The sequence below is a fragment of the Daphnia carinata genome, chromosome 3 (assembly GCF_022539665.2).
Source record: "Daphnia carinata strain CSIRO-1 chromosome 3, CSIRO_AGI_Dcar_HiC_V3, whole genome shotgun sequence".
NCBI classification, from domain to species: Eukaryota; Metazoa; Arthropoda; class Branchiopoda; order Diplostraca; family Daphniidae; genus Daphnia; species Daphnia carinata.
The window spans coordinates 1,011,910-1,033,152 of NC_081333.1; the positions used below are offsets into that span (position 1 = coordinate 1,011,910).

The following is a 21,243-nucleotide window of genomic DNA, read 5'->3' on the forward strand; positions in this document are numbered from 1 at the left end:
CTGATATGGAAGCCAGAAACGATGAGCTTATTTTCGTGAAGGCTATATACACACACGCACACAACACATGGAGAGAAAATAGGTTCGGACATTGCGAACATGGTGGGCAAAACCTGGGCGTCAGCTCAAGCTGGCTCTGGCATTTCATAAGAAAGTATCTTGATGAAGTTCAAGACGCAGACGACTATATCAAAGGAAAGCAATTCCATCGTGTCTCAAGTGCCGCCTTACTTGATGTTGAAGCACAAGGTGGATCCTGACAATTTCTCATTTCCTTTCTTTTCCCTTTTTTTTTTTGTTAGGCAAACTTAGGATCCATAAGATATTTGGTTCCTGTTGCTGAATGAGTAATGTATACGGATCGCAGAGCATCTCGGGTTCTATATTTATACGTACTGAGAAAGTTTAACACGTCGGTAATCATGGGCTTGTCTGTATCTTGTTTATGTGACTAAAATGAACCTTTGATGATTTCGTGGAAAACTCTTAGCCTTCGCACCTTCTTATTGGAGAAACTTTTATGATTCGTGCTGCACCGTGGCTGCGCTGCTATGCGTGCATTTATGCAGTTGCTTAATATGTCAATAATCGAATTTAGCTTATTATACCCTTTGGTACGGTGTCAAATAAAAACTAGATAGCGTTAAATACAGACGTGTGTAGACGGGGGAAAGAATATCAAATTATATGATTTCGTATGTGTTCGCTATAAACAGACCATCAGCATTCATAAGCCATTATTTAGTTTGCGCGCACTTGTGTGGAATGTCGTTAACGGGACACGTTTACGTGCAATTTCGTGCGTCCCAGCGACAGGTCGTTTTTAGTCCCACCAGCTGACCCCTATTTAAACTGTACGAATATCGAAAAAAATTATGCAAATTGCGAGTAGAAACAATTCATTATTCATAATCAATTAAGATTTATAATTTCTTTGCTGTAAATTAAAAGACTAAACTGACTCAAACTCAGGGGAACGTTCTTGTTAATCTGGTGTTACGCGATTCTCGGCTGTACTGCACCCCGCTGGCAATATATGATAACCCGAGTGGATTCCAAAAGTCAATCAATCAAAATAGCCATGCCATATATAGCTGCGCACACGTACCGAAGTCAACATCAACGGCGGTGAGAGTAGCAGCAGGCGGAGACAGTGTGCGGTAAGGCCGCAGCTTTAATCTCGTCTTGCAGCCACTTGATCTCTCAACGTCACCGTGTACAAAACTAATAGGATAGAACAGCTAATTATTAATTATGTTTTCGGCTCGAATGAGATCCATTTGAAAATAATTCGTCAGGACTAAAAGATCGCTATAAAAGCAATAATAAAAATACAACTATGGCGACCTCTCCGACATCATCGACTGGGTACGGCGTGTTAATGAATTGCGTCTTAATTAAAACGTTAACTTAATGGATGATATCATTTTTATACGATTGATTTCAATTCGCGTTTTTCTCTCACATCTAATTATTCAAGAATTAAGAATGTCGAAATCCACAGTGCCAATGCTTGTTATAGTAAAGCGCACATACTTGAGCTCAGTTGTTTCCTTTTGTCATTGCTGTTCGCCGTGCCAATGCAATCTGCTAGATCGTTGGAACAAACAAACACAGACAATAAGCAATCGCGGACTTTTGCGCACTTGTTCGTGATCAACTGCCCTCCTGCACTCACTGTGTACCATTGACTTGCAATTACAGATGTTTATTCCATTTCTCAATTCAAGCAATGACAAAGGCATAATTATTTTCGTCCTCAGCACGTTGTGCACTTTCAGCGTTTTCTATTAAGTGTGCACATCGATGCATCCAGTGGCACGTAATTGTTTTTTTTGAAAAAGCCACTCGAATTTTTCGCAATTGAAAGGAAGCAGACGGTTATTATTCGTCCACTATTATTGACGTTTTCACGCTCAAATAGAATGATGTTTATTTTAAATAATTTAGAATTTCATTCGCACCCCACGCAGTCACCAATTAGCATAGAAAGAGGCTGCCATAAAAAAAAGGCACCGTTGCTTTCTTATTTTCTGTTCTAAGAACGTCTGATTATACTTGTGTTTTGCAAGGGCTTCGTATTCTATGCTGAAATGGCGCTACGTATGCATAGTACATAAGATGCTTGTGTGTCATGGCGTTTCGGCGAACCAACGTCCACTAGACGATTTTGCCATTTGTCCGATTGCTTGCGTTCAGAAGGCCTGTGTGCTACTTCCAATATCCTATATTTTATATATTGCGCCTGACATATATCAATAGAAGCATCGAGTGGGGATCCAAAGATAAGCACTATCATTTGCTAGAGGGCATGCGACATATACCAATCGCAAACATAATAGGTGAACGGGATCTACTGTATATATCGTGACTACGACAAATAACAAGAGCGACATTAAAATGGGAAGCCCATCATTTTGGGCCAACTTTGTTTTTTTTTTCCCTTATCTTCCTTCTTGGAAGACCAGTTCTGTGGCTTTTGTAAGTCGCCATTATATACAACACTAAGCCTTTACCATCACAATGCGAAAAAAAAAAGGAAAAGAGATAGCAAACTGTTATGTATATACTGTATACAATAATAAATGATCTGCTTAGTTTTAGCATCGTTGTGCTACGAGTCACGCCGAACACGCGCATGTTTATCGACTATACCTCACGAATGAAATATATATGTGCAAACACAGCCAGCAGCTTTTGCGGGTACATAACAGGTAGTTTTATATATGGTACGAACTCGATTGAAAGGCTGACACAACCGATCTTATGATGCAATGAATTGTTGTCGCATCTCTGACAAACGTCGCATGTCGCATTCTCTCTATTCACTGAGTACTTTTACGTCTTTCGTTGTTTCTTTTCCTGCTTTCAAATTGAATTTGTTCCCGAACAATGTTCTTGCATCACAGGCAATGCTAAACAAAAGAGCTGGCAGGAAACGGCGTACAGACTTGGCATTCGGAATCTATCTTCAGTGTATGACAAGTTAGAGGTCTACCAAAAGTCTGGTTACCATGGTAACCCCATGCTAATATAGAAATTAGCATACATTTTCGTGGTGTGTGTACCTTGTAAGGTAGCCATGGTAGCGCCATCGCATAAGCAGACGGACTTGCGCTCTTGTTTTATTTATTTTTATTTGATGCCGTCGACATTGATCTCATCAGCTTGTATAACCTACAGCTCTTTTATCTCAAAGTTAGCTTCTTTTTTCTTTTCTTTTTGCGTTTGAAAGTAGCTGTATGGGAATTGGCCTGTGAAACCGACCGTCTCCTGGGTGTAGTATACCTTCTGAGCTGCGACGGTTGAAGCTTCTTTCGTTCATTTTAAACACACAGAGACACAGACAAAAAAAAAACAAACAAAAACAGGCAAACAGAAGAAAGAGGAAGTCGGCTGAATTGTTCAATATGCAAGGAACGAGCTTTAGCTCCTCTTCTCTCTTGATGGTTTGATGGCAGATGCAAATTTCCTTGATTTGCACACAGCTGCAGGGGTTAGGAAGGTTTCTGCCCTTTCTCTTGCCATCATCGCATATACAATGTTATTTCGCTGTGCGCCATCCTAAAGTAAATAAATGAATAAAAAAAAAAAAAAAAAAAAAAAATAAATAAATAAGATGCAGCCCCCGCCCCCGCCCCAATCAGCCAAAGTCGGGCTCATCCGCCGGGGAGTCTTAAAGAGCTATGGCAAGTGTTTTACAAGGAAATGGCGACGTACAAATGATTTCTCAACTGCCAGTGAGGCAGTTGCGTTTGATGCGCCAAGGGCGCAGAAAGGTCGCTTCCTCTATTGCACACACACGTTGATATAAGTTCGTGTAAGTCTCTACAATATGTTGCACGCCATTCACGCACCCTCCTACTTTTTTTTTTATCGGTTTTCTCTCTTTCGCTCACTCTCTTCGACACCGCGAATGTTATACGTGGCCGACCTGATGTATATAGGACTACGTATTCGGTAAAGAAACCCAGGCAGAGGGCCTCAGGTACATATATACATTTTTAAAGCCTCGCTTGCTGTGGGCAATATATCCTATAAGTCAACAGTCACTACGTGAGCTTAAAAGTGTCTTGTCTTTGTGGTCCGTTGTTTTTCTTTTCTTTCAAAGTTTGCAGGGCATTATTGGGAGCAGTAAGTACAACGAGATGTAACCGGAGATGTTGACTGGGATTCCGTGCTCTGCAGTCGTATATAAAGCGTGTTAGACTTGAGGCTGGAATTATGTGCATAGAGACATATACGAACCGACGTGTACTTGGTTTAGCATTATAGCTTGGACATCTCATGTTTCATCAACAAATAGGCAAGTTTTCCGTTGAGGCTAGGACTGCGAAGAAATGTTAGGTAAAAAAAAAAAAAAAAAGACGGTGGACGGGGAGCGCACTCTATCTGATTTGTAGAATTGATGGACACGTTAAAAGCCGTCTGTCTTGGCCGTTGGTATGTCGCGGCACACAAAGATCCTTTTGCATTTCAATTTTCCGTTTCAGCGATTTTTATCGATTTGAAAGTTCAATGCGAATAGCATTAAACTGCGTAGCTGATGTACTGTTGTTTCACTTCGAAATAGATTCAAAAATTTAGTTTGAACCGGTTTTGAAATCTCTTCGTCGCACATCACGGGTAGATAACAACTCGTTTTCAACCGTACTACGTGAGTAATCGATGATTAACGACTAATTACACGTCTGAAAATAGAAGGACCCTTACTTCCATTATTCCAAGTGTGCACAAACTACAAATGTACATATAGCAATCGATAAATATAGTAGCCTAACCTGTATAACAAAGAGGAGTTTCTAATCAAAAGTTTGATGGCGAAAACACGCACATTTCCCATTGGGCTGTATCCCATATCATATCATATTCAAAAGCCAAAAATCCTGAAAAGGCTTTTCCACCTTTTCATTGGAAGGCAACTCATCGGACGGGATTTGCCGTTCGTGACTTTATTTTTTTAAAATGAAAATGCGTATAAAGGTCATTCCCTCCCAAAGGTGCTTCTTTTTTCATATTTCACGTGCCTTGTCATAACATAACGCATCAATTTCTGCACGTACACGGATTAAATCGAGGAACTCTTGAATCAAATGTATTGTAAAGAAGAATTTAGAAAAAAAAAGGAAATCAAACAAACAGCGTGCGACGTCATAACGTCGTCAAGTTAAGCAGATGGTTGTATATTCAATCATTCGAGAGGACTGACGCGCGTGAAGTAAGGCAGGATATCCAACGGCGCCGGATAAGAGTAAAGCCACATAGGTCCGGTGTACACCGGATGCGATGGATCAGCTTCATCGCGCCACACGCCTACGTATTTAAGTTAGCAAATGATGTTTCAATGGTTTTTTATTTATTTCAATTACCTTTCGGTAGGTAGATATCCTTGGTTACAGCTCCGGTTTGCAGCACTGGCGCTACCAGCACATCGTCTCCTAAAAGATACTCTGCAAACAATAAATTCATTGGTTATAATGGATTTAAAAAATAAAAATTGTGTAAAGACGATTGGCGAAATGCTAGCCATTCAAAGTACTTTGCACTCCAAAAGTACGGATTGCGTTATGCGTACTTATAGAGAAAGAAACTATAAATGAAAAAGGAATTTATCTTTTTTTTTCTTCAAGGCATTGGTGAAGAAGTAGAGCCACTTCATCGAGAACGAAAATGGAAACTGAAGTGCCTATGACATGTATCGCAAGTGAGTGTGGGCACCCATCTTAAGTAGTACACAACCCGTCATCATCATCCATTTTGACAGATTCATTCACTACTATACGTGGCCTATTAAGTCCGCAGATGCGAGGATAAAAAAAAAAAAGAACTGGCTGAAACTGACGCAATGAAATTGCAGCCAAAGAAATGATGGTTAAATGAAATCGTCATCAGTGTCACTGGCCGTAAGGGATTATTAAAAAAAAAAATACATGTTAAGACGTCCCATTTCGTTGCGTTTTGGACGTTTCCTGTCTACTCTTCCATCTTTTTTTTTGCGTTATTTAAGTACGAGAGCGACGGCGTCAGAGCTGAAGTGATTGACTGCGTGAGCGGGAGAGTCGAGGAAGAGTAGCGAAAAATAAAATTGGAAGAAAATAGGAAGGAAGAGCAACCCCACACAAAAAAATGACGGCTGCATAAGTGAATTGACGATCATCTGTTGACGGCGAATGGAGAAAAAGGCAAGTGGAAAAGATAAAAGAAAAAAAGCCAACGGCATTTGTAGCGTCGGTCTGTACATAACACCATTTAGTTCCAGTCATCTGCAACTAAAAGCAGGCCTTTTGCTCCTCTTTTTATCCATTTATTATTATATTTTTTTTTTTCGTCTTTCATATGCTGAATACAAAACTGCTTCTCCTTTCCGCTGCCGGATATTGCTTGATATTGAAGGAAATAGAAAGAGCACTGACAGATAGATAGACAGCGTACACAGGAAAATGGAAAGAACTAATACAGCTGATAATGGGAACAAACGGAAAGACAGTGAGATGGAAGCAGCTCTTCCTTTCTTTTCTTTTTTTTTTTTGCGACGTCGATTACAACTAAAATATGCATCGCGCAGACTATGTCGACCTTCTCATTCTAAAAACAGCTAAATGGTGTGCAATGAAATTTAAAACGTTACTACCTGGAGCCAATCAGAGTCTGCCACTTTCGTTTCTAATCCACACCGGTAGACATCTACGCATTCATTTGAAAAACGCCGTACGTTTTCGGTGGAAATGTAAGGCCGGAGAGACGTGAGGGCAAGCCAACAAATCAAAATTGTGTTGCCGGTAGACACGCATTGCGTTCTGTATATTTATAGCGCATAGGCCTTTTGCGACTATAAACATTTGCTCCGGCGGAGCAATAAGTTTTGTTTCCAAGATTAGGGAGTTATCGATCGTGTCCCGTTGTTGTATGCTCCATTTTAACAAACAGATTCCAAATGTTGCGCGTCGAACGAGCAACGTGGGAGAGCTCGTTCAGTTTTAAAATAATGTCTCGGGATCTTCCCCTTTATTTTTTAGCGTGCCACCACCAGCGCACGACACACTATACTATGGTTACTCTACATATTACAATTTTCTAACGTGAGAATTTTAAAAAAAAAAGAAAAGAAAAGAAAAGAAAGGCCGGCTCTACTCTTACCTGAATCGATGGTCTGGGCCACGGGGTCAGTCGGATCGATCCACCAGAGCGGTCGGTTGATAGGGTAGCCGTTGGTCATGGCTTGTCTAGCCAATGTTACGATTAATCCTGAATATTGGTAATGCAAACTCGTCATCTTGAGTGCGATATCGATCACCTAGACAGAGAGAAAAAGAAAGAGCAGTCAGGTAGACATGTAGATACGTAGCAATGGCGCATACAATTCCCTTTCGAAAAAGTTGGATGTTACCGATAACCACAAGTTCTTTGACAACTTGTAACACAAAAAGCTGAAAATATATGTACGTATGTAGCAACCTTTCACAACTTTTTCTTTTTTGTCAAAAAAGAGTTCACTTTTACTTCGATGGCGTTTGACAAAGTGAGAGAACATGGACGCCGCCCGGAAACTGTCTCAATTCTTGTCTTATTGCCAATTCAGAAGGACAGCAGCACATATCGAGGGGCACTCTGTACACGTTTTCAAGTGCTTTGTTACGAGCTACATTTGCGGACCTTGCTCATTTTATGCAGATCAGTAGCGATATAGTCCAAAAGCGGTTTGTTTTCTTTATGTATAGAAAGTGCTTGACTTCCTAAGCAGAATAATAAACGTCTACGCAAAAATAAAAAAAAAAGGGCCACTTCAACGTTTGCGCTTTTATTTTATTTTTTTTCTCCTTAAAGATCGCAAAGCCCAGTAAACATATTTTGCACGTCGTTTTCTAAGAGTTTCAAGATAAAAAAAAACAAAAAAACTTTTAAAGCTACTGCTAGACTAAGTCTTGTTCTTCTCTGATCAAAGTCAAGTGCATTTGCCGGTGAGTTCGAAGGCTACATATACGAAGAGGCACATTAAAAGTCAAATGGCAGCACTCAAGTGTAGACACAGAAAAGGTATCCTTTTATTTTATTTTATTTTTTGGCTCTGGTTCGAACTGAAACGTAAAACTACTCTTTCCTGTGGCCAGTTCTATATTTGATTTTATTCTTTTGCCAGTTTCGTCTAAGTAGATTTTTCGGTTCATAGAACTTTTTGGCAGACTACGTATAGCGCCTTCTTTACCTTTCTTTTTTCTTTGGAGGCCATTGGGAATAAACGAGCAACAAGTCTACTGGCCCAGACGATGTGGCAAGTATAGGTCTACGATGCGGGAATTGGAAATTAAAAGAAAAAAAAAAAAAAAAAAGCCGTTTTGCTACAATTAGAGTCTCGTTTGAAGTTCAAAGACGCTTAGATCGGTCCCAGTTTAATAGGGAGACAAACTGACGAGCACTTTAACGAAGTTGATGTAGCTTTTCGCTCCATTTTCATTTTCGGACAGTGTTTCTGGCTTAGAACTGCCATTTTCGCATTCTTCACTTCTCAATTTTTGCATTTTCATTTCTTTTTTTTTTTTTTCCCCATCGTATAAGCATTTTCCCTGTACGACGTTGTAAAAGATTAAACGGGGGTGCGTACGAAATAAAAAGCACGAAAAAAAAAAAAAATAAATAAGAAAGACGGCAAGCTCCTCTTCGCTTTTAAAGCCCATCAGCTCTGGCGATGCGGCCGTCTTTCATTTTTTTTTTTTTTTTTGCACGGCATTCTTTGTTCGTCGCAAAGTGAAACGATGTGTATATGGCAGAAGAAGGGGGGTTCTTGTCGTCACGCCGCAGCATCCGAGTCTAATCGCATCATGTTACCGATTATGCTGTATTATAGCAGCACAGTCTTCATATGCATTCGCTATGAGTATATGGGTCTCTCGCTTCTATGTTGGCGCATATCTACGTACACACTTGAACTCTTTCTGGCAGTTTTCGCTTTTGGTTTTTTTTTTTTTTACGTTCTCGAATAACCAGAGGTGTAGGCTACATTACATTCCAACGGTTTGCCTCATGAAACATGCATTTCTTTTTTTTCTTTAAAGTTTTGCTGTTATCGAATTTTCGTTTTTTTTTTTCTTCTTTTAAAATGAGTTTTAGCTGCATGCGTAATAGTCTATAGCATGTGGCGTTTTTTTTTTTCACAACATGTCTTGTACAACCCTGGCGATGCTGTCGGTCGGGACTCACAGTTTAATTGGCTATCTTGGAAGCAAGAATGGAAAGGAAATTACAAGTTAAGCTATAGCATTCGCGTGTATGTGTGTGCGGATGGCACAACGTTCATTAGTTGTACTGACTGATGGGAAGTCGCACACCTTTGATGCTCAATTTCGAAATTCAGTGACCAGTTTCACCCGATGATGTTTCACAAAACAACAGGATGAAATAAGAGAGATGTAGGCTAAGTCATTTGATGAAGTAACAATACGCTTTGTCTAACGCACTTGTGAAATTACACATGCAAGCATTTGATTTAACGAGAGGTCCGCTTCTAACAGATACCCACCCAACACATATGGCTGACGATCAACATTCAAAAAGTCCGAAATGAAGATGCCATAAAAGAGACGCTTTAATTAGCCCGATGGGGGACGCAAAAAAAAAAAAATAAAATAAAATAAAATGAAATAAGGAAGAGGCATTATTATGCCAGTGGCTCGTTGTCGAGGTTCTCGTTAAGATCTTTGTATATTGTTCCGGCCGTAGGAGTGGTGAAGTTTCTTAGCACTTGAGCAACGTCTTCTCATCTCAGCCGGCTATAACGTCATGTCAGTGTGTAACGTATCACTTGGGGGCTACGTCCAATGCAATACGTCTCCACGTCATCCTCTTTTTTTTTTTTTTTTTTCTTATTCTATACACAAGAATCGACACGTAAAACTTCATCCATGTCATTATATAGGCTACTCAGTGCCGATAACGAGTGGTGGGTGTGCAAAAGGTGAACGTGTCAAACTGACTTTTCTAAAATGAAGAAAGTGATTTATCCCCTCCTTTATTTTTTTTTTTTTTGTCCACGTAAATCAGTGGCATCCAATTAGGATTACGCTTTACGTATTGAAGAGGAAGAGCCTACAAAATGTGTGTCACACGAGGCAGCAGGGATTCTTTAATGGAGCGAGTTTTACCAGCAGAACAAACTAAGATATCAATAACAATAAAAACGCGTGCACTTACTAAGGTAAGTGAAACGAAGCAAAAAACGAAAAGTGGGGGCAACAACAAAACTGGGAGCTATCTAATAGGCCAAATAAGAAAAAGCTAAAGTAGAAAAAAAAAAAAAAAAAAAGGAAATTACTTTCCTTATATTTCTTTTGGGAGCTTGATACTTTGATCCGCAACTCATAGAGCATCAGATCCCAGCCACAAAAACACGGGGAACAAACAGCCACTTTCCTATCACAGCACCCAACGCCCCACGAAAACGTGGCTTTCATGAAGAAACGTATTTCGGTTACCGTGTGCGTTCAGCCAACGAATCCTCACTTTGCGGAGGGAGAGGGGGAGGGGGACTCTTTGGTATGAAACGGAAGAGCTGAGCGTCAGCAAAGAGTTGCCATCTGTTCTTATATCAATCGTCTATACGATGGTGTGATGTAAGAAAAAAAGGATCGCTACTGATACGTGGGTGGAACGAAGCGCAAAGTGAGTTCCACGTCATATTTTCTGGAACGATATCAAAGATCGACGAAGGGATATTGCAAAATTTCGGCGCAAAAAAAAACAAAAAAAAAACAATTGATGGCTTTTAAAAATCATTGATCTTCTTCAAGTTTCAGCCAGTGAAAAATCCTACCGAGGTAGTAATTTCATAAACGAGATCGGTATCAATCATTTAAGGCTACACGAGAAAAAAAACGTAGCCTACATATCAAGAGTTGTCTGTATGACACCACGATATCCTTTGGGGGCCAACCCGTTTTGGATATTAAACTGACCGACAAAGCCGGAAGGGGTTTCTCTTTTGCGCTTCGCATTTATAGCCAACTCGTTCTGCTATTGTATACTGCCCAATAGTTTGACGGCCATATCCAATGGTAGGATATATATATATGTATAAGGCAATAGTGTCAACAGCTAAAAAATAAAAAAAAAAAAAAAAAAAGAGAGGAAAACGTTTGTAACTTGTCGCCTCTAGGACAATAAGTTATAGGATACATATGAAAGAGTTCCTTCTCTTTTTTGGCGGTACTATTCGCATCGGGAACGGTTTCGCAGCCGGTAATGAAACGGAGGGAGGTTCGTTTATACTTCATATATGAGCATACATATATAGACAAACAAAAAAAAAAAAGAGGACTAGACATAGGAGGACCTATAAGATTGTAAAAAAAAAAAAAAGCGAGAGTAAGATGGTACCTCTAGGTCGTAGTCCCATGGGGTGTAAGAGAATTGCATCGTCGGCATAAAAACATTGGCCTGCATCCAGCGGATGAAGAGCTCTCTGTCCGGCAAGACTGTATTGTATCCATTGCCGCCGATCATGTCTGGCAGAACAAAAGGATAACCTTCAAGGCCGAATTGCAAGAGGGTAGGAATCAGAGTAGCCAATTGTTATCATTTAAAGGGCGATTCATTAGGATTTGCTGCTCATTTTTGACATTTCGAAATATGAATTTTGATGGGTTTTACCAGTCCGTTAGCTTTGCCCCATGCCGTGCTTTTGTCCAGCATCCCTTGCAATTCATTTAATAAAATGGAATGATTGTACTATTGTAGTATATAGTACATTGAAGAAATATATACGTACGGGTGAAAATGGGTACGTCTTGGGCAGCCCAACCAGTTCGCACTTCCGTCATGCCGCCGAAACGTTCCATTGTCCTCACGTAAGCCGTTGAGTAACCGTTGGGTGTGGCGTTGGTTGGCAACCGGCTGGAAAAATCAAAGCCGCTAGGCAACCAGTTGGTTTCGCCAGCGTCAATCTTGAAACCATCGAAACCAAAGTCCGTCTTCAGTTTGAAAATGCGCGCCGACCACCAATCTCCTGAGCTTGGCCGCGTGAAATCAAAGTAGCCGGCCAAGTTTCCTTGCCACCAGCTGGTCAATGCCGGAAGTCCTTCAGTATACAGGGAGAAGGCAGGTTTTTAATTATTCCCATTTCACATTTTTGATCGTAAGATTGCCATGTTTATTATCCCACACACCGTTAGCGTCGCTCACAACATGTGCGCTGGCTTCCGAAAACGAAGCGCATTCTACGTTGATGAAAGGATGGATCCATAATGTAACTCTGAAGCCCTGCGCAAATTGTACATTTATTTCATAAAAAAACAGTGTGTGAGATTATTAAATAAGAAACAAAACAAACAATGAAAGCGGATCGATGTTGTAGATGAAATCAAGCGCTCACAGGGACATATTACTGGCCAACTTCTTTTATTTTGGGGGGGGGGGAGAGGGAGTGGCTAACTTTCGTGTACAGATATATGATGGATATGTTCTGCAGTCCAACAGACATGGTGTGCGTATAGTCTTCTGTATTGGCGCATCAGCTGTTAATAAGGAGAAGAGATGAATTCAAAAGAAACCACTCGTAAGGAGGCAAAAAAAAAAATGAAATAGAAGAAAAAAAAAACGATAAGAAGTAAAGTAATAGAAAATCAGTGACTTTGTGCAGAAGACGGAGGGAGAGCAGGAAAACGCAGTGACTTGAGGAGAAAAAGTTTTTTAAGAAACTATCTGCGCGTGGTATAGATTAGGCGCGTAACGAGCGTAGATTTTGGGAGAAAAAAAAAAAAAAAAAAAGGAAAAGAAACTCAGTGATAACGTCAGCCGCCTGTCCGATTCTATTGCTGTTACCATCGCCTCTCAACATCACAGTGTTTTGTTTTTCTTTTCGGCCTCGTTGTTATCTCATTACGCTGCCAAGCGCATTATAAAGGATTCAGCGAGTAGCCTTTTCGGCTCAACTTCAACTTATACAGAACAAGGCTCGGACTTTCGCACGGCAAAAAAAAAAAAAATCAAATAAAAATAAAACAAGTTGGGTCGGGAATTGATGGATTACCAGCGAGCAAATGAGAGCAGAGCGTGTGATACAGAAAAAAAAAATAAATAAAGAAAGGAACGTTTGTCTTTGCAAGAAAACAAGACATAAAAGGGGAACATGGTAGCCTAATACTGTGCCAATGCAATTGCACTTAAGAGTCGAGTAGTACTATGTATAAAAATAATGCGATATATTTCTTCATTCACTTATCAACGTCTTTCGCTGCCATCCGTTTCGGCGGAAGCTTGATCAGCAAGGCTTTCCGGTGTTGTTCATCCTTGTATTTCTAAGCGATCTGTATATTATATGGGTTTGCCGAATTCACAACTTGATGGTTCCACCCCTATAAAAGCAAATTTGTTTGTTTGTTTTTTTTTCGGCGGCCCACCCTACAAACTGACGTCAAGAAAAGTCGCACCCAACAACCAACCTCAAAACCAACCAACTGTGAGATGACGTTGGTGCCTTCAAAGGGCTAATTGCGTCAACGGCATCGATCAGCAGAATCACAGACCAAGTCGCAACGTAACGTATTCTTTTTTTTTTTGTTCAACTTATTAGCCAATCACGTCGTTTTTGCGAAGAACTTTTTTGGCCAGGTACAAGATGGGCAATAGCTTCTGTTTGAGCTTTCCTGGGCAGCTATAGAAGTTCCAGGAGAGTTTTGTGGTTCAACTAAAAGGGAGAAATCAATGGCCGTAGGGGACAAGTATCGATTCTTACTTGACTGTGTAGCTGATTGACCATAGCAGCCGGATCGGGAAACTTGTCCGCATCAAACTGGTGCTCACCATAGCTGAATAATAAAACAATCGTATTACAAATAGCCATCATAATCTGGTTCTCTGGCATATATCTTAATTTTTTCTAACTCACCAAGATTCCCAACGGTCATCGATTTCCAGTTGGCTGTCGTTGAATCCGTACTGGCGGATCTGTGCGGCGTAAGAGAGAACACGGGCTTCATTGACCAATGTCTTGTATCTTGCCCAAGTCGACCTAAATACCAAATCATTAATTATGTTACAAAACAAATTAAAGCATAATCATTAATAAACAGAAGTTCCCCCCCCCCCCAAAAAAAAAAAAAAAATAAATAATAATTCGTACCAGATGGGATGCTCAAACACGCGTTGGTCAGGCGTGTCACGTGGTTTGGACCAGAAGCCTTGTGACAAAGCGAGGAGGTGCATTGATTTGACATCGCTAGTCGAGCAGACGAAATAACGAAGACCAAGTTCTTGACCGACAATCGGCCTCGGGTACGGGAATTCGTAACGAGACTTGAGACACAGCTGATGATCTCCCGAGCTGTTCCAGCTGACAAACAACGGATTCTCACGCAGGGCGTAAAAACCGAAACCATCCGTGTTGATCCAGTAAGGTTCGAGCACGCCGGCGAAATCATTGTGAAAGAAATCACCCGTCACGTACGGAACGTCAGGCCGACCACCGTCTCCCATCAATGCCGTGTCTCCATCAATGGGCCAGCTCTGATCGAAAACCTCGCCTCCGCCGTACCAGTGAGATTGACCCATATCAAAACAGTCCTATTTATTAAAAATCGATGAATTTAAATTAGTTTCCTCTTTTATTTTTTATTTTTTGAAACAGTTTCCATGACACACTTCGTATTCCGTGCGTCTATAAAATGGATTCATGGTAGGAATGAAATGTCGTGCAACTGGACAGATACGGACGGTATATGTATAGCTTTCCGTAGAAAGCCCATCCGTCACTGCCGCACGTTTTGCCCGTCCGGATGAAATAAAGTTTTTGAAAAAAAAATAAAATAAAGGAAATTCTGAACTAGCAATCGTAGGGATGACCCATTAACATGGCTTGTAATCATGAGGACTTTCCATATGCTAATGATCGATTGTTAAATGGATTATGATGGTGTGTACGGAGTGAGGAACGAGCTACGGATGCATTTTGATAAAAAAAAAAACTAAATATAAACAGGAAAATTACCGCTAAGGAGTCAAATTGGCTCTTCCATTCGACGAAATGACACTGTCCATCGAGGGTTGGTGTCAGCGATAGCGAAGCCATACTTCCGAAGGACCAACATAAACCAGTTTGGTCGCAAGGTTCCGGCGGAGGCAAATCAGACGGAATGGATCCGGATGCGAGCACCCCCACTAGCTGCGGGCCTGTGCGAATAATTGTTATAAACACAGACCTCTATAAATATATATATATGTATGTGTGTGTGTGTACATATTGGGGCAGAACGGCATTATGAAATATACTTGAAGAAAGCCAAATAGCATCTCGATAAAAACGCGCAAACTATACACAGCGGCATATAGGCCTACATTCCAGCGTGATGGCCAAACATAATCCCAGTCGTATATAGAGACGTCTAGTTCGTATATATATATATATACAGACCGTCATGCCCAGCAGGCAACGTAAAAAAAAAATAGAGAGAGAGAGAAAGGCTTTCAAACCAGGGGTATGAAAATATAAACGGATAAGAGGGAACAGAAAAAAAAAAAATAAGGATTCCATTTTTTTTTTCTTTCTTGTCCCGCCAACACATTTCCTACACTTTTGGGGGGGGGGGGATAGTTCTCTCTTTCTATCGTGATCCGATCTCTCAATCCTGTAGCTTCATGGCAGACTAGTCTATGACTCTAAGAAATATGTCATAAATAAATAGAAAGAAAAAAAAAAAAACAGACCACCCACCGAAGACTCGGAGCTGGCTGAATGTTGAGCCAAAAGCATCATCAAAGAAAGATTGTAATAGTTCCTGGGAGTTTGGGATATTAGCCCGACAGCACACTAACCACAAACCCAAGTTGGGGTTTCTGTTTTTGTTTTTTTCTGCTCTTTCTACTAGCTTCTGTTTTGCTGTACAACTATAGTTCCCTCCACATTTTGACGAATGGTTTCTCTCGCTATAGTCTCTTGAATGATAGCCTGTCTTCGTGTAAACGTTAGCATCTCTCCCAAAATAGCAATGGCGGGGACTATTCGTTGTACATAAATCTAGGTTTGTTTTTTTTGTTGTTTTATCGTTCGTTGGACACAAAAACTGGCTAGTAGTCATCGTTGTAGCACATCACTCTCGTCTCTTTCTCATTCGGAAACCTTCCTCCATTTGAATTTCTTCGTTTGATGAGGGATGTCTTGGCCACAGTATCATTTCAGTTTGAGCTTTACAATCTGCAACATTTCACAGATTGACAAAGACCGTCGTTGGACCAATGATGAAACGTAGTGTATGCACAGAATATCAAACGTACTCCACAGTTTCATTCGATCAATAATTTTAATGAATCGGCCAGCTTGACTATAATCTCTCCAGTTGACATTGAACATGTATGATTGCTTGTTAAATGAGAAAGCCTCATGTCTAAAAGGAGGCGCTTTTCCCTGAAAGTCGGTAATCGACATGCGCAATAGTTACATTTTTAATCATTTTTTTTCTTTTTTTCAAAAAGGAGAATCATTAATTTCAAATCCTTGCATTCGGTTTTTATTAGTTTGTACTTTGTCTTACATCCCTTTTGTCTAATAGCAAAATCGAAAATCCGCTTGGTTATATTGCAATTTTAATGTAGAATTTGTTTTGTTTTTACATTGGACTATATAAGAATATGGCGTTCTTGACGTCTTCATTTGAAAATGAGAAGCACAACAGGATGGGAAAAAAAAAAAGGAAAAAGAGTTCGTGAGCAACTCACAAAGACCTCCGGCTGTGGCTGCAATACGGACACATGCAAACTACTGTCTAGGCATAGGCAAACAAAGCTGGAAAAGAACTACTATACTTCTTTTATTTGCGCTCATATCCTATACTATAGAAGTTGTGGTTAGTCGATTGGTGTTGTTTGCGTTTTCCCTTCTAACTTAGCTTTTATTCTGCTGTTTTGGCTGGCTGTTAGGCTTTTGTTTCACCCTATTTTATTTTATTTTTTTTTTTTTTTGCCTTTCCTTTACGAAATTTGATACTAAACTTGATATGTTCAACGTGCTGAACTATTTCATTTTTTTTTTCACTCGATTCACTTTTGTATAGCGGACTTGCAAAGGGCATACGACGTGTGAGTAGAATAATAAGAGAAAATAGAAGCACAAACCGAGATGAAAAGCCTTTTCGTTCAGATGGTGAAGTTGCACAATAGGCATTAACGAGCTTATCAGCATAGATAGGCTGCTATGCGGTACTCCCACTGTCTTCTTGACTCCGACATGCCCCCCTTTTTCACTTTTTGTAAGCTTTTCGGGCGTTTTCTTGTCTGCTTTATAGGTCTACTTCTCTACCAGGTTTTTATGGGAAATCTATTTTTTTTTTTTAACCGAACTTTTCAATCCGCTATCGAGTCCCACATATATCGCCAAAACTTCGCCCTTCTTTATATATCGCCAAAACTTCGCCCTTCTTTATATATCGCCAACCTCCATTCTTTCTCCCCTTTTAATTCTATTCTATATCTATTTTTAAAAAAGGGCTGGGCATTCTTGAGATGACGCCAAACTCTGCCACAGTATATGACATTTTTGTTGTTTTCTCTGTGTCGTTTTCCTCTTCTTGCTTTGTGCCGTCGTATCGCACATGTCCCGACCTGTATTAACGCACTGCGCAACTATGTACCTTTTGTGTACAATTTCCAGGAACAGTTTGCTTTTTTTCTCGAGTTGTTTGCTATACACTGCATCTTTGCATTTCTACTCCTTCAAACAAATTGAGTTGTCTGCAAACTCTACGGCCACGTTGGGGGCGATGGGGAACGGACAATTTCCCATATACGCAGGCTGGCCCGGCGAATGTTTCTTATACACAATAGAGGACGCCTTATTTGCTGGCGGTCTACGAGGAAAGTTCAAAAAACGTGTGGGCGTCACTATGTCCCCCATACGAACGTATTGACGCTTCATTTTTAGACGTAACAATCATTTTTTTTTTTTTGCCTTTTTTAAGGTACAGTTTTTTTATTCTTCTTTGCGCTTTTCAGTTTTGAGAAATGGTCGTGCATTTTGGGGTCAATACAATGCACGTCGTCTTGAACCGTTTATTTATTTATTTATTATTTTTTTTTTTTTTGACAGATGTATTCTGCTGCGCACGTTCGAAACATTGTCAGCAAATCTGAATGGCTTTCCACGTGGAGGAATTTATGATTCAACTTTGTTCGTCTTGCGGTGCGGCGGAAACGAGAATTTACTTGCGTTCCGTGTGATAATAAATGTATTTACAGCGGTTTTTTTTTTCGCATACAGTTTTAGCCCCCCCCCCCCCTACACACACACACCCCCCAAAAAATGGAATTTATTATGCAATATCTTTTTACTGGTTTTACTCTTATTTAATTGTATCTTACGGTGCAATATTTCTAATCTAAGTTCGGTGCGGCTAAGATGGTTTCATCAGTTCCGCCTCCAAAAAGCAAAATGTATGCGCGTTTTTCTTCGCGAGTTTAGGCTACACGCAACACAAATTTAATAGTGGAATCCAATTCAGTACGGAAATCGAATCATATTTGGGCGGGTTTACTGTATAATGACACGAGACTTGGTTACACCAGGCGTGACGTGCAAATGTCCTGCCGAGTTTTCCTGTCGGCCGCGGATTGCATAAATCGACTTTGTGGGCCTCCTCACGCATTTAAAATTGGACGTAACTCGCAAAGGTTTCATATCATATGGTAATTGACGCTATAATGATTATATTGGTCCGCTACACTCGTCACACGGTCAATTACATTAGAGCTTAGGGCACTGTGACTTTCAAAAGTCACCCAAAGAAAAAGCATTCGCTTACGTTCCTGCTCTCGCACGCAGAAATACGAATTAAGTTGTACTCGTCACTTCTAACGTGGCTTTAAACAGTTATTTGCATAAACCATGAGACCAGGTAGCTCTTAGAAAATATTCCTTTTCTTTTTTTTTTTTGCTCTATACTGTGCGTTGTAAACTTAAACGTATCTATAACAATCTGAGACTTGACAGTGAAATTTAAACCATTATCCCTGAAAGTATTTAGGTTTAAAAACTACAATCAGATGATAGCAACTAGAGCTGTGCCATAATTAACACGCATAAACAGAAAATTAGTTTTTAGAAAAGCCTCAGTTGGGAATCGTCATGTAGAGTACCACTCCCCAACGTTCTAATGCTAAGCATATCGCTGTAAGGCAGTTTATCTTGAAATAGTTGTTTTAGCCATTGGAAAACTTAAGAAACCATAGTCCTAAAACGAATGTCACACAATACGGCTGTCACTAAGCGCTTCTCGCGATGGATAGGTGTAACCTAGCAAGTTTTACGGCAGCAAGAAATAAAGCGAACCCCCCGAAAGGGCGTACGTATGAATGTTCTTAATTGACATTTATTGCAGCAACTTGTGTTAAAGGGCATAGAAACATCGCCAACAAGTAGTTATGAGGGAAAAGGTTTCGAACTAACAAGCGTTAAAGCCATCAGTCGTTGTTGGGAATCCTTTGCAATATTGATGCAATCCATCGAAGCAAAACATCGAGCATTAACTAGCTGTTAGACTTCCTTGGCTGCCACAACTCTTTCCGTGTGCTTAAGAATTCATTCCAGTACCTTTCTAGTTTACGTTCGGTTGTCTTGACTCGTTAAGTTTTTTTTCTTGCATAATTCCCTTCGTTATAAGCGGAGGATTTAACAGCTAACAACTTGCCGCCACTTCATATCGTGGAAGACGTAAATAAATCCGAATGCGTTTTTATCGACTATGTTTATGGACTTTCTGAACCCAAACTCGTTTGGTGTTTTCGCGTTCAATAAAATAAACAGCAGCTATGCTGTCTGTTGATTATGCATTGGCTGTCAGGACGGCGACAGTCGTATACTTATCCCTGTTGGGAACAGAGATTAGCTTTTTGTTGGGTGCAAAACTCAGGTAGAGCTTGTTGTGTGTGTGCATGTCAAACGTCGTGTTTGTTTGATTGCGTGGATATAGCTATAGCAAGCATAACGTGACCGTATATACGTAACAGTTGACAAACAGCTAATACGGAATTAGTTCGACTATTTTTCGACAAAAACAAACAAGAAGCGATGATCGATCGTTTTAGTTCGTTCATGTAAAAAGCATAATGTTTGATCGTTGTTGCTGTACCTTGTTCCGATTGGTAAACAAAGTCGAAGCCGTTCCCGTTCCAGACGACCGTCAATGACGTCTGTTTGGATCCTCCGCCGATGGCGACATCTGATTGTAGAATATCCGTGTGAGCAAATGAGGACGCAGCCAGAATGGCGACCAATAAACCTGCACACAAAAGCATCGGCATTGTCAGTTGATTTCTAGGCTATTAAATAGGAAGCAGTTACGTAACGCCACTTACCGCATCGGGTCATCATTGCCGTATAGAGTTTCAATGGAAATGATTTACCAAATCGGCGATGTATGAGAACGAGACGCTAACAGAATAACGGGGAGCTGAAAGGAGAGTATCCAGACAGCCAAGTAATAGAAAAGAGAATGAAAAAAAGTGAAATTTTGCGATACGCACAAATTAAAAAAAAAAAAAAAAAGGAATTCAAGTCGCACCCAAAGAAACTAGCGGGCGCTTTCGTATCAACTGAGCGAGATAAGCGCTTGAAAAGCCGGACACAAGCCGGACAGACGTTGGCGAGATAGCGTCCCTTGTGTCAATAATGAAACTTCTCGCCTATTTCAGACTTCGTCTACACACGTCTGGATGAAAATCTAGAGCCGCGTCATTTTTTTCTAATGAAATTGCGAGCACCGCATGTTAAATAGCAAGAAAAAACGAAGAGAGGGGGTCCAGTGATTTGCCGTTGATAATTGCAGGGCAAAAGATTGCCTTGAAAATGGGACAAACTGCATCTAAAAGACCCGAAATGAAATGCAGAGTGTGTAATTTCGTAAAGAGAGAAAAAAAGCGAATCTTTTGGCTCCACTTATAACGAGTATGCTCATTAGGTGTCACGGGGGGCAAAGCTGGACATTCAAAGGTCCCGAGATGCTATCTAGTCAGTCCAACCTGAACAACGTCACGGACGCTTCATCTCTAGACAAACTTCATTACGCGGTGTATAGAGCTGCAGAATGTCCGTAAGTTGACGTGACTTGTTACGTCTTATGAACGCCAACGTCTCACTTGACGCTTAGACATTAAGTACAGGCTGTGGGGGGCTCTTGTATAACGTGTCCCAATTCAAGTTTTGCGACCAAAACACGCCAGCGGTAATCCACGATTACGAGACATGTGGGGGCCAACTGGCTTCATCCAATG

The 21,243-nt window shown here is 40.5% G+C and overlaps 1 protein-coding gene across 1 annotated transcript; it reads right to left on the reverse strand.

Moving 5' to 3' along the window:
- Nucleotides 1-5,148: 5,148 nt before the first annotated feature.
- On the reverse strand, nucleotides 5,149-20,458 carry LOC130693228 (myogenesis-regulating glycosidase-like). Its single transcript, XM_057516358.2, has 13 exons — nucleotides 20,329-20,458; nucleotides 20,103-20,252; nucleotides 14,975-15,156; nucleotides 14,111-14,550; nucleotides 13,877-13,999; nucleotides 13,724-13,796; nucleotides 12,156-12,249; nucleotides 11,759-12,067; nucleotides 11,645-11,684; nucleotides 11,368-11,560; nucleotides 7,138-7,294; nucleotides 5,370-5,450; nucleotides 5,149-5,313 (listed from the first exon to the last, which is right to left on the reverse strand). Exons 1-13 carry the CDS (start codon nucleotides 20,342-20,344, stop codon nucleotides 5,192-5,194), a joined length of 1,980 nt encoding a protein of 659 aa, XP_057372341.1. The 5' UTR covers nucleotides 20,345-20,458; the 3' UTR covers nucleotides 5,149-5,191.
- Between the last annotated feature and the right edge of the window lie 785 nt (nucleotides 20,459-21,243).